Genomic DNA, 15,819 nt, shown 5'->3' on the forward strand with positions numbered 1-15,819 from the left:
CTGGGGACACGAACTCACTGATCAGTTCAGTGATATATACTGGGTGCAGTATCTCCTTGATCAATAGAGTGACAGAGGCTGGGGGCAGTAACTCACTGATCAATACAGTGATAGAATCTGGGGGCAGTAACTCACTGATCAATACAGTGATAGAATCTGGGGGCAGTAACTCACTGATCAATACAGTGATAGAATCTGGGGGCAGTAACTCCCTGATCGATACAGTGATAGAATCTGGGGGCAGTAACTCACTGATCGATACAGTGATAGAGTCTCAAGACAGTGACTCCCTGATTAATACAGTGATAGAATCTGGGGATAGTAACTCTGTGATCAATACAGTGATACAGTCTGTGGGACAGTAACACCCTGATCAATACAGTGATCGAGTCTGGGGACAGTAACTCACTGATCACCACAGTCATTATGTCTGGGGACAGTGACTCACAAATTAATACAGTGATAGAGTGTGAGGAGAGTATATCCCTGATCAATACATTGATACAGTCTGGGAGCAGTAACTTCCTGATCAATGCAGTCATAGAGTCTGGCAACTGTAACTCTCTGGTCAATACATTGATTGAGTCTGGGGGCAGTAACTCCCTGATCAGTACAGTGATAGAGTCTTTGGGTGGTAACTCACTGATCAATGCAGTGATAGAGTCTGGGGACAGTGACTCCTTGGTCAATACAGTGACAGTCTGGGGACAGTGACTCACTGATCAATACAGTAATAGAGTCTGGAGACATTAACTCACTGATCATTGCAGTGATAGAGTCTGGGAACAGTGACTCACTGATCAACACAATGATAGAGTCTGGGGGAAGTAACTCACTGATCACGACAGTGATAGAATCTGGAGGCAGTAACGCACTGATCAATACAGTCATAGAGTCTGGGTACAGTATCTCACTGATCAATGCAGTAAGTTAGTCTGGGGACAGTGCTCACTGACCAATACAGTGATAAGGTCTGGGACAGTAACTCACTGATCAATACAGTGATAGATTCGGGGGGGGGCAGTAACTCACTGATCAATACAGTGATAGAGTCTGGGGCAGTAACTCACTGATCAATACAGTGATAAAGTCTGTGGGCAGTAACTCACTGATCAATACAGTGTTAAAGTCGTGCGATAGTAACTCACCGATCAATATAGTGATAGAGTCTGGGGAGAGTAACTCACTGATCACCACATTGAGTATGTCTGGGGACAGTGACTCACTAATCAATACAGTGATAGAGTGTGAGGACAGTACATCCCTGATCAATACATTAATACAGTCTGGGGGCAGTAACTCCCTGATCAATACAGTGATAGATTCAGGGGGGCAGTAACTCCCTGATCAATACAGTGATAGATTCGGGGGGGGGCAGTATATCCCTGATCAATACATTAATACAGTCTGGGGGCAGTAACTCCCTGATCAATACAGTGATAGATTCGGGGGGGCAGTAACTCCCTGATTAATACAGTGATAGAGTCTGGGGACTGTAACTCTCTGATCAATGCAGTGATACTCACTAATCAATACAGTGATTGAGTCTGCGGGCAGTAACTCACTCATCACGACAGTGATAGAATTTGGAGACAGTGACTCACTGATCAATACAGTTATAGATACGGGGGTCAATAACTCACTGATCAATACAGTGATTGAGTCTGGGATCACAAACTCCCTGATTAATACAGTGATAAAGTCTGGGGACAGTATCTCACTGATCACTACAGTATTAAAGTCTGGGGATAGTAATTCACTGATCAATATAGTGATAGTGTCTGGGGACAGTAACGTTCTGATTAATACAGTGATAGAGTCTGGGGTCCGTAACTCACTAATCAATACAATGATAGAGTCTGGCGACAGTAACTCCCTAATCAATACCGTGATAGAGTGTGAGGGCAGAAACTCACTGATCGGTACAGTGATAGAATCTCTGGGCAGTAACTCCCTGATCAATACAGTGACAGAGTCTGGGGACAGTATATCCCTGATCAATACAGTGATAGAGGCTGGGGACAGTAACTCCCTGATCAATACAGTGATCGAACCCAGGGACAGTAACTCACTGATCAATACAGTGATGGAGTCTGGGATCACAAACTCCCTGATTAATACAGTGATAGAGTCTGGGTGACAGTAACTCCCTGATGAGTACAGCGATAGAGTCTGGGGAGCAGTAACTCACTAATCAATACAGTGATACAGTCAGGGACAGTAACTCACTCATCAATACAGTGATAGAGTCGGGGGCAGTAACTCCCTGACCAATACAGTGATAGAGTCTGGGGACAGTAACTCACTGATCAATACAGTGATAGAGTCTGGGGACAGTAACTCCCTGATCAATACAGTGATAGAGTTTGGGGACAGTGACTCCCTGATCAATACAGTGATAGAGTCTGGGGACAGTAACTCACTGATCAATACAGTGATAGAGTTTGGGGACAGTGACTCCCTGATCAATACAGTGATAGGGTTTGGGGACAGTAACTCACTGATCAATACAGTGATAGAGTCTGGGGACAGTAACTCACTGATCAATACAGTGATAGAGTCTGGGGACAGTGACTCCCTGATCAATACAGTGATAGAGTCTGGGGACAGTAACTCACTGATCAATACAGTGATAGAGTCTGGGGACAGTAACTCACTGATCAATACAGTGATAGAGTCTGGGGTCAGTAACTCACTGATCAATACAGTGATAGAGTCTGGGGACAGTAACTCACTGATCAATACAGTGATAGAGTCTGGGGACAGTGACTCCCTGATCAATACAGTGATAGAGTCTGGGGGCAGTAACTCACTGATCAATACAGTGATAGAGTCTGGGGACAGTGACTCCCTGATCAATACAGTGATAGAGTCTGGGGACAGTGACTCCCTGATCAATACAGTGATAGAGTCTGGGGACAGTGACTCCCTGATTAATACAGTGATAGAGTCTGGGGACAGTAACTCACTGATCAATACAGTGATAGAGTTTGGGGACAGTAACTCACTGATCAATACAGTGATAGAGTCTGGGGACAGTAACTCACTGATCAATACAGTGATAGAGTTTGGGGACAGTAACTCACTGATCAATACAGTGATAGAGTCTGGGGACAGTGACTCCCTGATTAATACAGTGATAGAGTCTGGGGACAGTAACTCCCCGATGAGTAGACTGATAGTGTCTGGTGTGTGACTCCCAGATTATTAGTTTGATAGTGTCTGAGGGCAGGGACCGATCAATAGAGTGATAGTGTCTCAGGCAGGGATTCCCGGACCAATCAATTGACCAACCTTTTATGGTCCAGGGCATATTCAAACTGAGGTGTGTCGTTACCACACAGTGAATGTTAATTAAGCATGACATCCTGCACAGAATATTCATTGTCTTCTGACTTCCACATCCATAGTACATGGTATTCAATCCCTCCATTCAATGATATGGGATATACAGTCCTCCCAGGCTGTGGTACAGGGGTGTGCAATGCTCCCCCTCTATTGCACTAACGGCACAAATGCAAGTGAATGCTTATGGTCATGATGACCATTACAGAGACATGGTTACAAAGAGATCAAAAATCTTGGAATTAAATATTCCGGGTATGTGATATTTTTAAAGGGCAGACAGGAAGGGACGGGAGAGGAGGGCGGTGACTTTGTTAGTAAGATATGGTATAAAGTACCATGTAATTTTGGACTGGAAGATGCAGAATTCATTTGAATGGAGGTAAGAACTAAAAAGGGGAACAAAACAGAGGGAGGAGTAATGAATTGTCCCCTTAACATTAGCTGTTTTGTAGGACAGATAATAAATAACGAGGTCATATAAAACAGATGAAATATTATTTAAGGATAACTTTAACCTTCACATAGTTTAGGAAAACCAAACTGGCTGAAGTAGCCATGTGGAAGAATTCACAGAATCTATTTGGGAAAGTTTCCTAAAATAATATGGATCCAATCATCTCAGTTGATGTGTAATGAGGCAGGTTTAATAAATGATCACAGAGTAATGGATCCCCTCGGGAACAGGGGCAAAAACAAAAAAAAGGTCGAATGTACCTTTCAGTTTGAGGATGAGAAATCTAGGTGGGAAACAACTGTGCTAAACTTAAAATAGTTGATGGATTACAACAAAGTCATATGTCAGGGATGAAGAAGGATTCTAGCAAGGGGATAAACCAATCATGGTTAACCTAGGAAGTTGAGGTTAGTATTAAATTGAAAGAAAAACATACATTGTGACAACGTTTCATGATTAATCAGAGGATTGAGAAAACCTTAAAACCCAACAAAATGTGACCAAGAAAAGTAATAAAGAGAGAGAAAATAAAATCTGAGGGTAAACTAGCGGGTAACCTAAAAACTGAGATGCTTTATACTCTTTTTATTCTTTGTGTCCTTAAAACATATCAATACAAAGAGAGAGGCACTAGTGTGTAAAAGCCTGTTGGAGGAAAAAACTTGAATAAACAGTAATGGGAAGCTGGAAATGGGAGCAGAGTAGAAAAAAATGTTTGGTACCAGTCACCATGGTAGAGAATACTATTAGCATTTCAAAAATACTAAATAATCATAGAGCTAAGGAGTGTGAGGAAATAAGTACAAAAGCTGTCACTAGAAAAAGTACTAAAACAACGAATGGGGCTATAGTCCAATTCAAGATGGCGCCAGAGTGTAGCAACATTTTGTGAGATGTCTGCAGCAGATCTTATTCCTACATATCTTAGAATTATTCTGCTCTTCTAAACTTCAAATCTAAGTCTGTCAGAATTATTAACAACGTTCTCTTAAATCTACTTTCAGTTTTGAAAATACTCTGACCAATGAGAGCCAGAATGTGATCTCTTCCACGCTCTTCCATCGGGCAGAAAATATAAATGTCTGAATACACTTGCAAACAGGTTCAAGAACAGCTTCTTACCCGTTGTTAGCAGATTTTTGAACAGACCTGTCCCATGTTAATTCTGATCTCTCTGTCTGGCCCTTCTCAGCAACTGTAACACTGCACTCTGTGCTTCTACCCTGATGCACTTTGTATGGTACGGTCTGTCTGAATAATGCAACACTTTTCACTGTATCTCGGTACATGTGACAACAATTAATCAAACTCAAAATCAGTATGTCCCCTGGATCTGAAGGGATGCATCTCAGGGTACTAACGAAGGTAACGACAAAGTTCCAGGAATGTTCCAGGAAATCGTAGATTATGGAAAGGTCACGGAGGATTGCAAAACAGGGATGTGCAGGCTAGGCGGATTAATCATGGGAAATGTAGGATTACAGGGATAAGGAGGAGAATGGGTATGGACGGGATACTTTCAAGAGTCGGTGTGGACATGATGGGCTGAATGGCCTGCTTCCACAATGTAGGGATTCTATGATTCTAACTGCTAATGCAATATCCTTTTGCAAAAATGGAAGCAGACAAAGAAAAAGGTAACTACAGACTGTTTCGCTTAACATCTGTCATAGGAAAATGTTAGTCTTTCATAGAGAATGTAATAGCAGAGCATTTAGAAATGCATAATATAGTCAAGCAGAATCAGCATGGCTTTATGAAGGGTAATTTATGCCTTACAAATTTATTACAGTTTGTTAAGAAGGTAATATACAGGGCAAATGAAGGGAAAACAATGGATGTAATGTATTTAGACCTCCAAAAGGCATTCAGTAAGGTACTGTGTACCAGGTTTGATAAGATAAGAGGGGAAAGTGAGGGACTGCAGATGCTGGAGATCAGAGTCAAAGAATGTGGTGCTGGAAAAGCACAGCAGGTCAGGCAGTATCTGAGGAGCAGGAGAGTCGATGTTTTGGGCATAATGAAGGGCTTATGCCCAAAATGTCGATTCTCCTGCTCCTCAGATGCTGCCTGACCTGCTTGATAAGAGTCTATATTGTAGGGGGGAGTATATTAGCATTTTTACAAGGTTTGTGAAGGTTTGTAGTTCAGGTTGAGGTATAGGGTGTAGGTTTGTTCACTGAGCTGTAGGTTTGATATCCAGACGTTTCATTACCTATCTAGGTAACATCATCAGTGGTGACCTCCAAGTGAAGTGAAGCTGTTGTCTCCTGCTTTCTATTTATATCTTTCTCCTGGATGGGGTTCCTGGGGTTTGTGGTGATGTCATTTCCTGTTTGTTTTCTGAGGGGTTAATCGATGGCATCTAGATCTATGTGTTTGTTTATGGCGTTGTGGTTGGAGTGCCAGGCCTCTAGGAATTCTCTGGCATGACTTTGCTTAGCCTGTCCCAGGATAGATGTGTTGTCCCAGTCGATATGGTGGGTTTTTTTCATCCGTGTGTAGGGCTACGAGGGAGAGAGGGTCGTGTCTTTTTGTGGCTAGCTGGTGTTCGTGTATCCTGGTGGCTAACTTTCTTCCTGTTTGTCCTACGTAGTGTTTGTGGCAGTCCTTGCATGGAATTTTGTGGACGACGTTGGTTTTGTCCATGGGTTGTACTGGGTCTTTTAAGTTTGTTAGTTTTTGTTTGAGAGAGTGTTGGTGGGTTTGTGTGCTACTAGGATTCTGAGGGGTCTCAGTAGTCTGGCTGTCATTTCTGAAACTTCTTTGATATATGGTAAGGTGGTTAGGGTTTCTGGCTGCGTTCGGTCTGCTTGTCGTGGTTTTTTCTTGAGGAATCTGCAGACTGTATTTTTTTTGAGTATCCGTTCTTCTTGAATACGTTGTATAGGTGGTTCTCCTCTGTTTTCCGAAGTTCGTCTGTGCTGCAGTGTGTGGTGGCTCGTTGGAATAGTGCTCTGATACAGCTTCGTATATTAACATGGATAGAGCATTAACTAACTAATGGAAGACAAAGAGTTGGGGTAAAGGGTGGACTTTTGGCCTGGCAAGTGGAGTGCCACAGGGACCAGTGCTGGAGCCACAATTACTTACAATCTCCATTAATGACTTAGACAGCGGAAGTGAATGTACTTTCACCAAGTTTGTTGATGCCACAAAATTATGTGGGAAGGCAAATTATGTGGGAAGGCACAAAGAGTCTTCAGAGGGAATATAGGCAACTTTAGTGAGTGGGCAAAACTAAGCAGATGAAATATAATGTGGGAAATTGGAAGATTATGCACTTCAGCAAGAAGAATGCAGGCGCTGAATATTATATAAATTGAGAAAGACTGCAGAAAGCTATGGAACAGAGAGATTTTGGGGTCCTCATCCATGAATCATGAAAAGCTGGTGGGTAATAGGGAAGACAAATGACCTGATGGCCTATATTTCCAAGGGAATGGAGTATAAAAATAGCGAGGCTTTCCTAAAGGGATACAAGGCATTAGTAAGACTTCACCTGGAATATCATGAACAGTTTTCAATCCCTTACCTCAGGGAAGATAAACGGCTATTAGAGGCAGTCCAGAGAGGTTCACTGGGCTGATACCAGCTATGGAGGGACTGTGTTATGAGGAAAGGTTGAGTAGGCCTGGGCCTGTTCTCCATGGTTGAGAAGAATGAGACATCATTGAGACATACAAGATTCTTAGGGGATTTGACAGGGTGAGTGTGGACAGTTTGTATCCCATTGTCTCGCACCAGAGGGCAGAACTTCAGAGGAAGGAATCATCCATTTAAGACAGAGATGAGGAGGGGATTCTTCTCTCAGAAGAGAGTAAGCTTGTAGAATTGTTGAACACAGAGGGCTGGAGAGTATTAGGTATTTCAAGGCTGAGATAGAGATTTTTCATCAGTAATGGAATCGAGACTTTGGGGTTATAGGAAGGAGAGTGGAGTTCAGGACGATTAGATCAGCTGTGATTTCATTGATTGGGCTGAATGGCCTAGTTCCCCATGGTCTTCTGCTACCTCCCTCCCACACTGTGATACAGGGGGGTATTCACCCCTCCCACACTGTGATGCAGGGGGGTATTGCCCCTCTCACACTGTGATACAGGGGGGTATTCACCCCACCCACACTGTGATACAGGGGGGTATTACCCCTCCCACACTGTGATACAGGGGGGTATTACCCCTCCCACTCTGTGAAACAGGGGGGGTATTCACCCCTCCCACTCTGTGATACAGGGGGGGTATTCACCCCTCCCACTCTGTGATACAGGGGGGTATTGCCCCTCTCACACTGTGATACAGGGGGGTATTCACCCCACCCACACTGTGATACAGGGGGGTATTACCCCTCCCACACTGTGATAAGGGGGGTATTTACCCCTCCCACTCTGTGATACAGGGGGGTATTCACCCCTCCCAGTCTGTGATACAGGGGGGTATTCACCCCTCCCACTCTGTGATACAGGGGGGTATTCACCCCTCCCAGTCTGTGATACAGGGGGGTATTCACCCCACCCACACTGTGATACAGGGGGGTATTACCCCTCCCACACTGTGATACAGGGGGTATTACCCCTCCCACTCTGTGATACAGGGGGGGTATTCACCCCTCCCACACTGTGATACAGGGGGGTATTGCCCCTCTCACACTGTGATACAGGGGGGTATTCACCCCACCCACACTGTGATACAGGGGGGTATTACCCCTCCCACACTGTGATAAGGGGGGTATTTACCCCTCCCACTCTGTGATACAGGGGGGTATTCACCCCTCCCACTCTGTGATACGGGGGGTATTCACCCCTCCCACTCTGTGATACAGGGGGGTATTCACCCCTCCCATTCTGTGATACAGGGGGGTAATCACCCCTCCCATTCTGTGATACAGGGGGGCATTTACCCCTCCCACTCTGTGATTCGGGGGGTATTCACCCCTCCCACTCTGTGATACAGGGGGGTATTCACCCCTCCCATTCTGTGATACAGGGGGGTATTCACCCCTCCCACTCTGTGATAAGGGGGGTATTCACCCCTCCCAGTCTGTGATACAGGGGGGTATTCACCCCTCCCACTCTGTGATACGGGGGGTATTCACCCCTCCCACTCTGTGATACAGGGGGGTATTCACCCCTCCCATTCTGTGATACAGGGGGGCATTTACCCCTCCCACTCTGTGATACAGGGGGGTATTCACCCCTCCCTCTCTGTGATACAGGGGGGTATTCACCCCTCCCTCTCTTTGATACAGGGGGGTATTCACCCCTCCCACTCTGTGATAAGGGGGGTATTCACCCCTCCCACTCTGTGTTACAGGGGGGTATTCACCCCTCCCTCTCTGTGATACAGGGGGGTATTTACCCCTCCCACTCTGTGTTACAGGGGGGTATTCACCCTTCCCTCTCTGTGTTACAGGGGGTATTTACCCCTCCCTCTCTGTGATACAGGGGGGTATTCACCCCTCCCACACTGTGATACAGGGGGGTATTTACCCCTCCCACTCTGTGTTACAGGGGGGTATTCACCCTTCCCTCTCTGTGTTACAGGGGGGTATTTACCCCTCCCACTCTGTGATACAGGGGGGTATTCACCCCTCCCACTCTGTGTTACAGGGGGGTATTTACCCCTCCCACACTGTGATACAGGGGGGTATATACCCCTCCCAGTCTGTGTTACAGGGGGGTATTCACCCCTCCCACTCTGTGATACAGGGGGTATTCACCCCTCCCTATCTGTGTTACAGGGGGGTATTCACCCCTCCCACTCTGTGATACAGGGGGGTATATACCCCTCCCACTCTGTGATACAGGGGGTATTCACCCCTCCCAGTCTGTGATAAGGGGGGTATTCACCCCTCCCACTCTATGTTACAGGGGGGTATTCACCCCTCCCACTCTGTGATACAGGGGGGTATTCACCCCTCCCACTCTGTGATACAGGGGGGTATTCACCCCTCCCACTCTGTGATACAGGGGGGTATTCGCCCCTCCCTCTCTGTGATACAGGGGGGTATTCACCCCTCCCTCTCTGTGATACAGGGGGGTATTCACCCCTCCCTCTCTGTGATACAGGGGGGTATTCACCCCTCCCATTCTGTGATACAGGGGGGTATTCGCCCCTCCCACACTGTGATACAGGGGGTATTTAGCCCTCCCACTCTGTGATACAGGGGGGTATTTACCCCTCCCACACTGTGATACAGGGGGGTATTTGCCCCTCCCACTCTGTGATACAGGGGGGTATTCACCCCTCCCACTCTGTGATACAGGGGGGTATTTGCCCCTCCCACTCTGTGATACAGGGGGTATTTGCCCATCCCACACTGTGATACAGGGGGGTATTTACCCCTCCCACACTGATACAGGGGGGGATTCACCCCTCCCAATCTGTGTTACTGGGGGTATTCACCCCTCCCACTCTGTGATACAGGGGGTATTCACCCCTCCCACTCTGTGATACAGGGGGTATTTACCCCTCCCACTCTGTGATACGGGGGGTATTTACACCTCCCACTCTTTGGTACAGGGGTTATTCACCCCTCCCACTCTGTGATACAGGGTGTATATACCCCTCCCACTCAGGATCCGGGGGGGTATTCACCCCTCCCACTCTGTGATACAGGGGGTATTCACTCCTTCCTCTCTGTGATATGGAGTGTATTTACCCCTCCCACTCTGTGAAAAAGGGGGGCATTCACCCCTCGCACTGTGTGATGCACGGGGTATTTACCCTTCCCACTCTGTGATACAGGGGGATATTTACCCCTCCCACTCTGTGAACTGGGGGGTATTGACCCCTCCCACTCTGTGATACAGGGGGGTATTTACGCCTCTCAATCTGTGATACAGGGGGGTATTTACGCCTCTCACTCTGTGATACAGGGGGTATTCACCCCTCCCACTCCGTGATACAGGGGGGTATTTACCCCTCCCATTCTGTGATAAGGGGGGTATTCACCCTTCCCTCTCTGCGATACAGGGGGGTATTCACCCCTCCCACTCCATGGTACAGGGGGTATTTACCCCTCCCACTCTGTGATACAGGGGGTATTCACCCCTCCCTCTCTGTGATACAGGGGGGTATTCACCCCTCCCACTCTGTGATACAGGGGGTATTCACCCCTCCCACTCTGTGATACAGGGGGTATTCACCCCTCCCACTCTGTGATACAGGGGGGTATTCACCCCTCCCTCTCTGTGATACAGGGGGTATTCACCCCTCCCACTCTGTGATACAGGGGGGTATTCACCCCTCCCTCTCTGTGATACAGGGGGGTATTCACCCCTCCCTCTCTGCGATACAGGGGGGTATTCACCCCTCCCACTCTGTGATACAGGGGGGTATTCACCCCTCCCACTCTGTGATACAGGGGGGTATTTACTCCTCCCATTCTGTGATACAGGGGGGCATTTACCCCTCCCACTCTGTGATACAGGGGGGTATTCACCCCTCCCACTCTGTGATACAGGGGGGTATTCACCCCTCCCACACTGTGATACGGGGGGTATTCACCCCTCCTACTCTGTGAGGTAGGTGTATTTAATTCTAATACTCCTTAGTAAATGAGGTAATACACCCCAGTTCTTTCATTTATCTACAGGATGAGGGTGTCCCTGGCTAGGCCAGCGTTTATTGCCTATCCCTAATTGCCCAGAAGGCAGTTTGGCGTCCCCTCATTACTGTGGGTCTGGACACGTGTAGGCCAGACCAGATAAAGATGGCAGTTTCCTTCCCTCAAGGGCATTAATGGCGGAGGTGGGCCTTCCTCGACAATTAGTCATTATTTAATTCCAGATTTTATTGATTAAATTAAATTCCACCGTCCGCGTGGGAGGATCGAACTCGGCTACCCAGAACAGTCGGCGAGTGTGGGTACTGCAGATGCTGGAGATTAGAGTCAAAATTGGAGTAGTGCTGGAAACACACAGCAGGTCAGGCAGCATCCGAGGAGCAGGAAAATTGAAGTTTCGGGCAAAAGCTCTTCATCAGCCATATCCTGAACATTGTCTGGTGATAATTGTCTGGTGATAATACCACTCAGCCATCATCTCACCAATGGTGCACCCCTACACTCCATGGTGTGGGGTAATTAGTCCTTACACTCTTTGGTTCAGGAGATATTTAGTGCTAAGTCACGGTCCGGGGGTATTAATTCTCACACTCCCTGTTACAGGGGTATTCAGCCACTCTCACAACTCCATTGGGAGTTAAGGTGTTCACTCCTACCAGCCAGAGTGTGAGGGGATAGGGTGTTGTTTCAGATTGACCATGCCCAGCACAGTAGCAGTTCGGTTCTTTTCTCCTCTGATCACCCAGAACTGCTTCTTGGAGCTGAGCAAGAAATTGCCAAACATTCTGCAGATTCTATGGTAACATTTTCTCAAACATTTATTCATCGGAGAGGAGTTAATGAATTTTCTTTCATAAAGAGCGTCCTCTGAACACACATTCTCCTTTGATGTATCCTCCCTTTCCCCCTGAAAATACATTCAGTTTTATAAAGCTTGGCACTGGCAGTGTCTTTTCAGATTAATAATGAGCCAGTCTCCGGCTGCCAGTGATTCAAAGAGATCTGCAACTAGATCCTCAGAAATCAGCTTTTAAGAATGTGTAAATGAAACAATAAAACGAACCAATTAAACAATAAGTCCACAAGTAGCCAAAGGAAATGTTAAAATACTGGAAGCAATCTAGTGCTGTCAATCCTGAAATTTATCCATTATCAGTCCACCTGGTTAGACTTCAACATTATATTTCTCAAGACATGGAGACTTACGACCACACTTTGTAGTGAAAAGGTGCAAGTTAGTATTTCAGGTAAGTCACCTACCTTGGACACACAAGGAATTCACCACCAATATTGATCCCACAGCTCCAATTAACAGATGTTGGAACATACTTGTCTTGTTTTAGGTAACAGTCAGTGGCTCTCACTCTCTCCTGGCTGAGGAGTGAAAAGTGTGAGTGATTTTTTTTTCAATCAACTGCTCCTCTCCTCTATCCCCTAGTGAGTTGAGTTTTTTTTTAACTTGGTTTTATTCTGATTGAATAAGTTGGGGAGGGGGAGGGAACACAGGGAATGACGTGAGATCACATTGACTCTCCTCTCTCTCTCACACACACACACACACCCTCTCTCTGCAAGTTCAGTAATACAGCAGTCCAAAATGCTTTCAGCACCATTTGCAGAGAGCAGACCACAGTCACATACATCCTGCTTACTAAACTGTGGAAAAGCTAAACAAACAGGCAACAGCACCCATCCCCGGAGAAACTCCCTGAGAGATCACATTGCCGTTGGGTTTGGTGTTCATTGCCAGACTTGTGGGCTGTAATCTAACGTGTTTTTTTCTCTCTATGAAAACTGACACCCAAGTGGGTATATGCGGCACCCACCAGCAGCAACAATCCCCACTTTGGCGAATATCCTGCCCATTGCAGTCAAAATGAGCCTCACATACTGACCATTCTCTCAGGGGGAATGGGGTTGCCACAACTGGCGAAATCCTGGGGTTGGTATTTAGTAAAGTTAGACCTTCCTACAGCATTATGGACTGAAATCTGATTCCACCTTGGAGTTAAAGGCGACTGTGGAGTGGAGAGGAGTCAGCAAGCTCACAGAAGAATCTCAGAGCTCCTGAGATCACAGCATGGTGTCCCCTCACAGTGAGAAACTCAGTCCTCACTCAACAGTGACATTAATAATCCACTGGTTTGAGCTATACAGTTCAAGAGAACCTTTTCAAATGCTGGCTGGATGCTTTGCAAATGTGAACTCACTTTTTAAAAGAGGTTGGGCAATTCAGAGCTGCCGTGGGTAACCGCGTCGTTGCTGGATTCTCATAAGAAGGAGAAGCCAAGCTGGTTTCTTCGTGGCCTTTCAGGAGGAAAACAGACTGTGCTAAAGCGAGCTGGTCTATATGTGACTCCAGCTCCACCCTGATGTGCTTGACCCTGATGTGTTATCTGAAGTGGCTCAACAAGGCTACACTGTATTGTAACAAACTCGCGACGAGGACCACAGAGCAGACCCAGAAGGGTGATCAATGCTGGCCTTGCAGGCAACACCCACATCCCAAGAATGCACAATGCCACTGAGTCAGCCATTTCCTGTTACAACCCAGCTGCCATGTAGAACTTGCACTGAGTTGGCACACTGGATACAGCGTCAATCCTCAAAGGTTACCAACAGCTTTGGAACTCTAAGGCGATGTAACTTTGAGTATGGAATCCTGCGTTCAAAAGCAGTTGGTAGTGGACGACAGAGAAAGGCCAACGCTTCCTTACTCCATCACTGTAGCCACATGGATCTCACCCTCCAGCCTTATACTGTATAAACCAACATTACTGAAACACTCACCTCCTCCTACAGCCCATCAGCCAGCAACAAAGCTTCAAGGTGTGCCGATGCTGCTCAAGTGCTTGTTAAATCGGTACAGAAGCCTTTTGTCCCAAGTCTGCCCAACCTACACAGATTTTCACGGCTTTGGCATTGGAACTGAAAGCTGATATCTCCAAATCAAAAGCATAAATTGTTGGGAAACATCAGCAGGTCTGGCAGGTCTGTGGAGAGAAAGCACAGTTCACATTTCAGGTCCAGTGACCCTCCCTCAAAACTAATTGTCAGAACTGGGAAAAGGTTGAAGGTGAGAGTGGGGAGTGGGGGAGACTAAATGATAGATGGGGATAGAGCCCAGAGAGAGAGAAAAATGTTGGACAGACAAAGGAATGGGTTAGCACTGCTGCCTCACAGCACCAGGGACCCAGGTTCGATTCCAGCCTCGGGTGACAGTCTGTGTGGAGTTTGCACGTTCTCCCCGTGTCTGCCTGGGTTTCCTCCGGGTGCTCCGGTTTCCTCCCACAGTCCAAAGATGTGCAAGTCAGGTGAGTTGGCCATGCTAAATTGCCCCAAGTATTCAGGGATGTGTAGGTTAGGTGCATTAGTCAGGGGTAAATATAGGGTAGGGGAATGGGTCTGGGTGGGTTACTCTTCGGAGGGTCTACGCAGGCCCTGAAGCTCTTTGGAGGGTCGGTATGGACTTGTTGGGCCGAAGGGCCTGTTTCCACACTGTAGGTGAGTGAATAGGTACTCTTGGGGCTAACAATGGGTTGCTTGTGATAGCAGCCCATGTGATAACAAGGCCTGGTGGGGGGAGGGGGGGGGGGGGGGCGGGATAAGGTCATGGGAGAAGCTCAAACCCTAAAGTTGTTGAACGCGATATTGAGTCCAGAAGGCCGCTGGGTTCGCAAGCAGAAAATGAGATGTTATTCTTCCAGCTTGCACTGAGCTTCATTGGATCACTGCAGTGAGCCTGAGACAGAGACGATATTGTGAGCAGCAAATGCAGTAAACTCGATGGAGTGAAGTGTAGGTAAATTGTTGCTTCACCTGGAAATAGTGTTTGGACCATTGGATACTCAGGAGGGAGGAGATAAACTGGCAGGTGCTACACTTTCTGTGGTTGCAGGAGAAGGTACCATAGGGCTGTGGGGGTGTGTTGGCATTGAAGAAGGAGTGGACCAGGGTGTCCCAGAGGGCACAGTCACTGTGGAAGGCTGACATGGAAGGGGACCTGGTGGTAGCATCCTGCTGGAGGTGGCGGAAGTCACAGCTAATGATCCTCTCGATGTGGATGCTGGTGGGATGGTACGTGAGGGCAAGGGTGAGAGCAGTAACAAATTAAAAATTCTATATATGAATGCACGAAGCATTAGACACAAGGTGGATGAGCTTGAGGCTCTTTTGGAAATTGGCAGATACGATATTGTGGGGATAACTGAGACGTGGCTTCATGGGGACAGGGCCTGGGAAATGAATATTCAAGGTTACACGTGTTATCGTAAGGATAGACTGACGGGCAGAGGGGGTGGGGTGGCCTTGTTGGTAAGGGAGGATATTCAGTCCCTTGCGCGGGGGGACCTAGAGTCAGGGGATGTAGAGTCAGTGTGGATAGAGCTTCGAAACACTAAGGGTAAAAAGACCCTCATGGGAGTCATCGACAGGCCCCCAAACAGTAGTCTGG

The 15,819-nt window shown here is 47.0% G+C and overlaps 1 protein-coding gene across 1 annotated transcript in view; it reads right to left on the reverse strand.

Annotated features, from left to right (window-relative positions):
• Nucleotides 1-12,796, reverse strand: part of cd44a (CD44 molecule (IN blood group) a) — a 57,380-nt gene extending 44,584 nt beyond the window's left edge. The window contains exon 1 of the mRNA XM_072591845.1: nt 12,627-12,796. Within this exon, the coding sequence (XP_072447946.1) occupies nt 12,627-12,693 (67 nt within the window). The 5' untranslated portion in view covers nt 12,694-12,796. The remainder of the gene's footprint in view (nt 1-12,626) is intronic.
• Nucleotides 12,797-15,819: the final 3,023 nt, after the last annotated feature.

This window comes from Chiloscyllium punctatum, chromosome 22 (assembly GCF_047496795.1).
Source record: "Chiloscyllium punctatum isolate Juve2018m chromosome 22, sChiPun1.3, whole genome shotgun sequence".
NCBI lineage: Eukaryota > Metazoa > Chordata > Chondrichthyes > Orectolobiformes > Hemiscylliidae > Chiloscyllium > Chiloscyllium punctatum.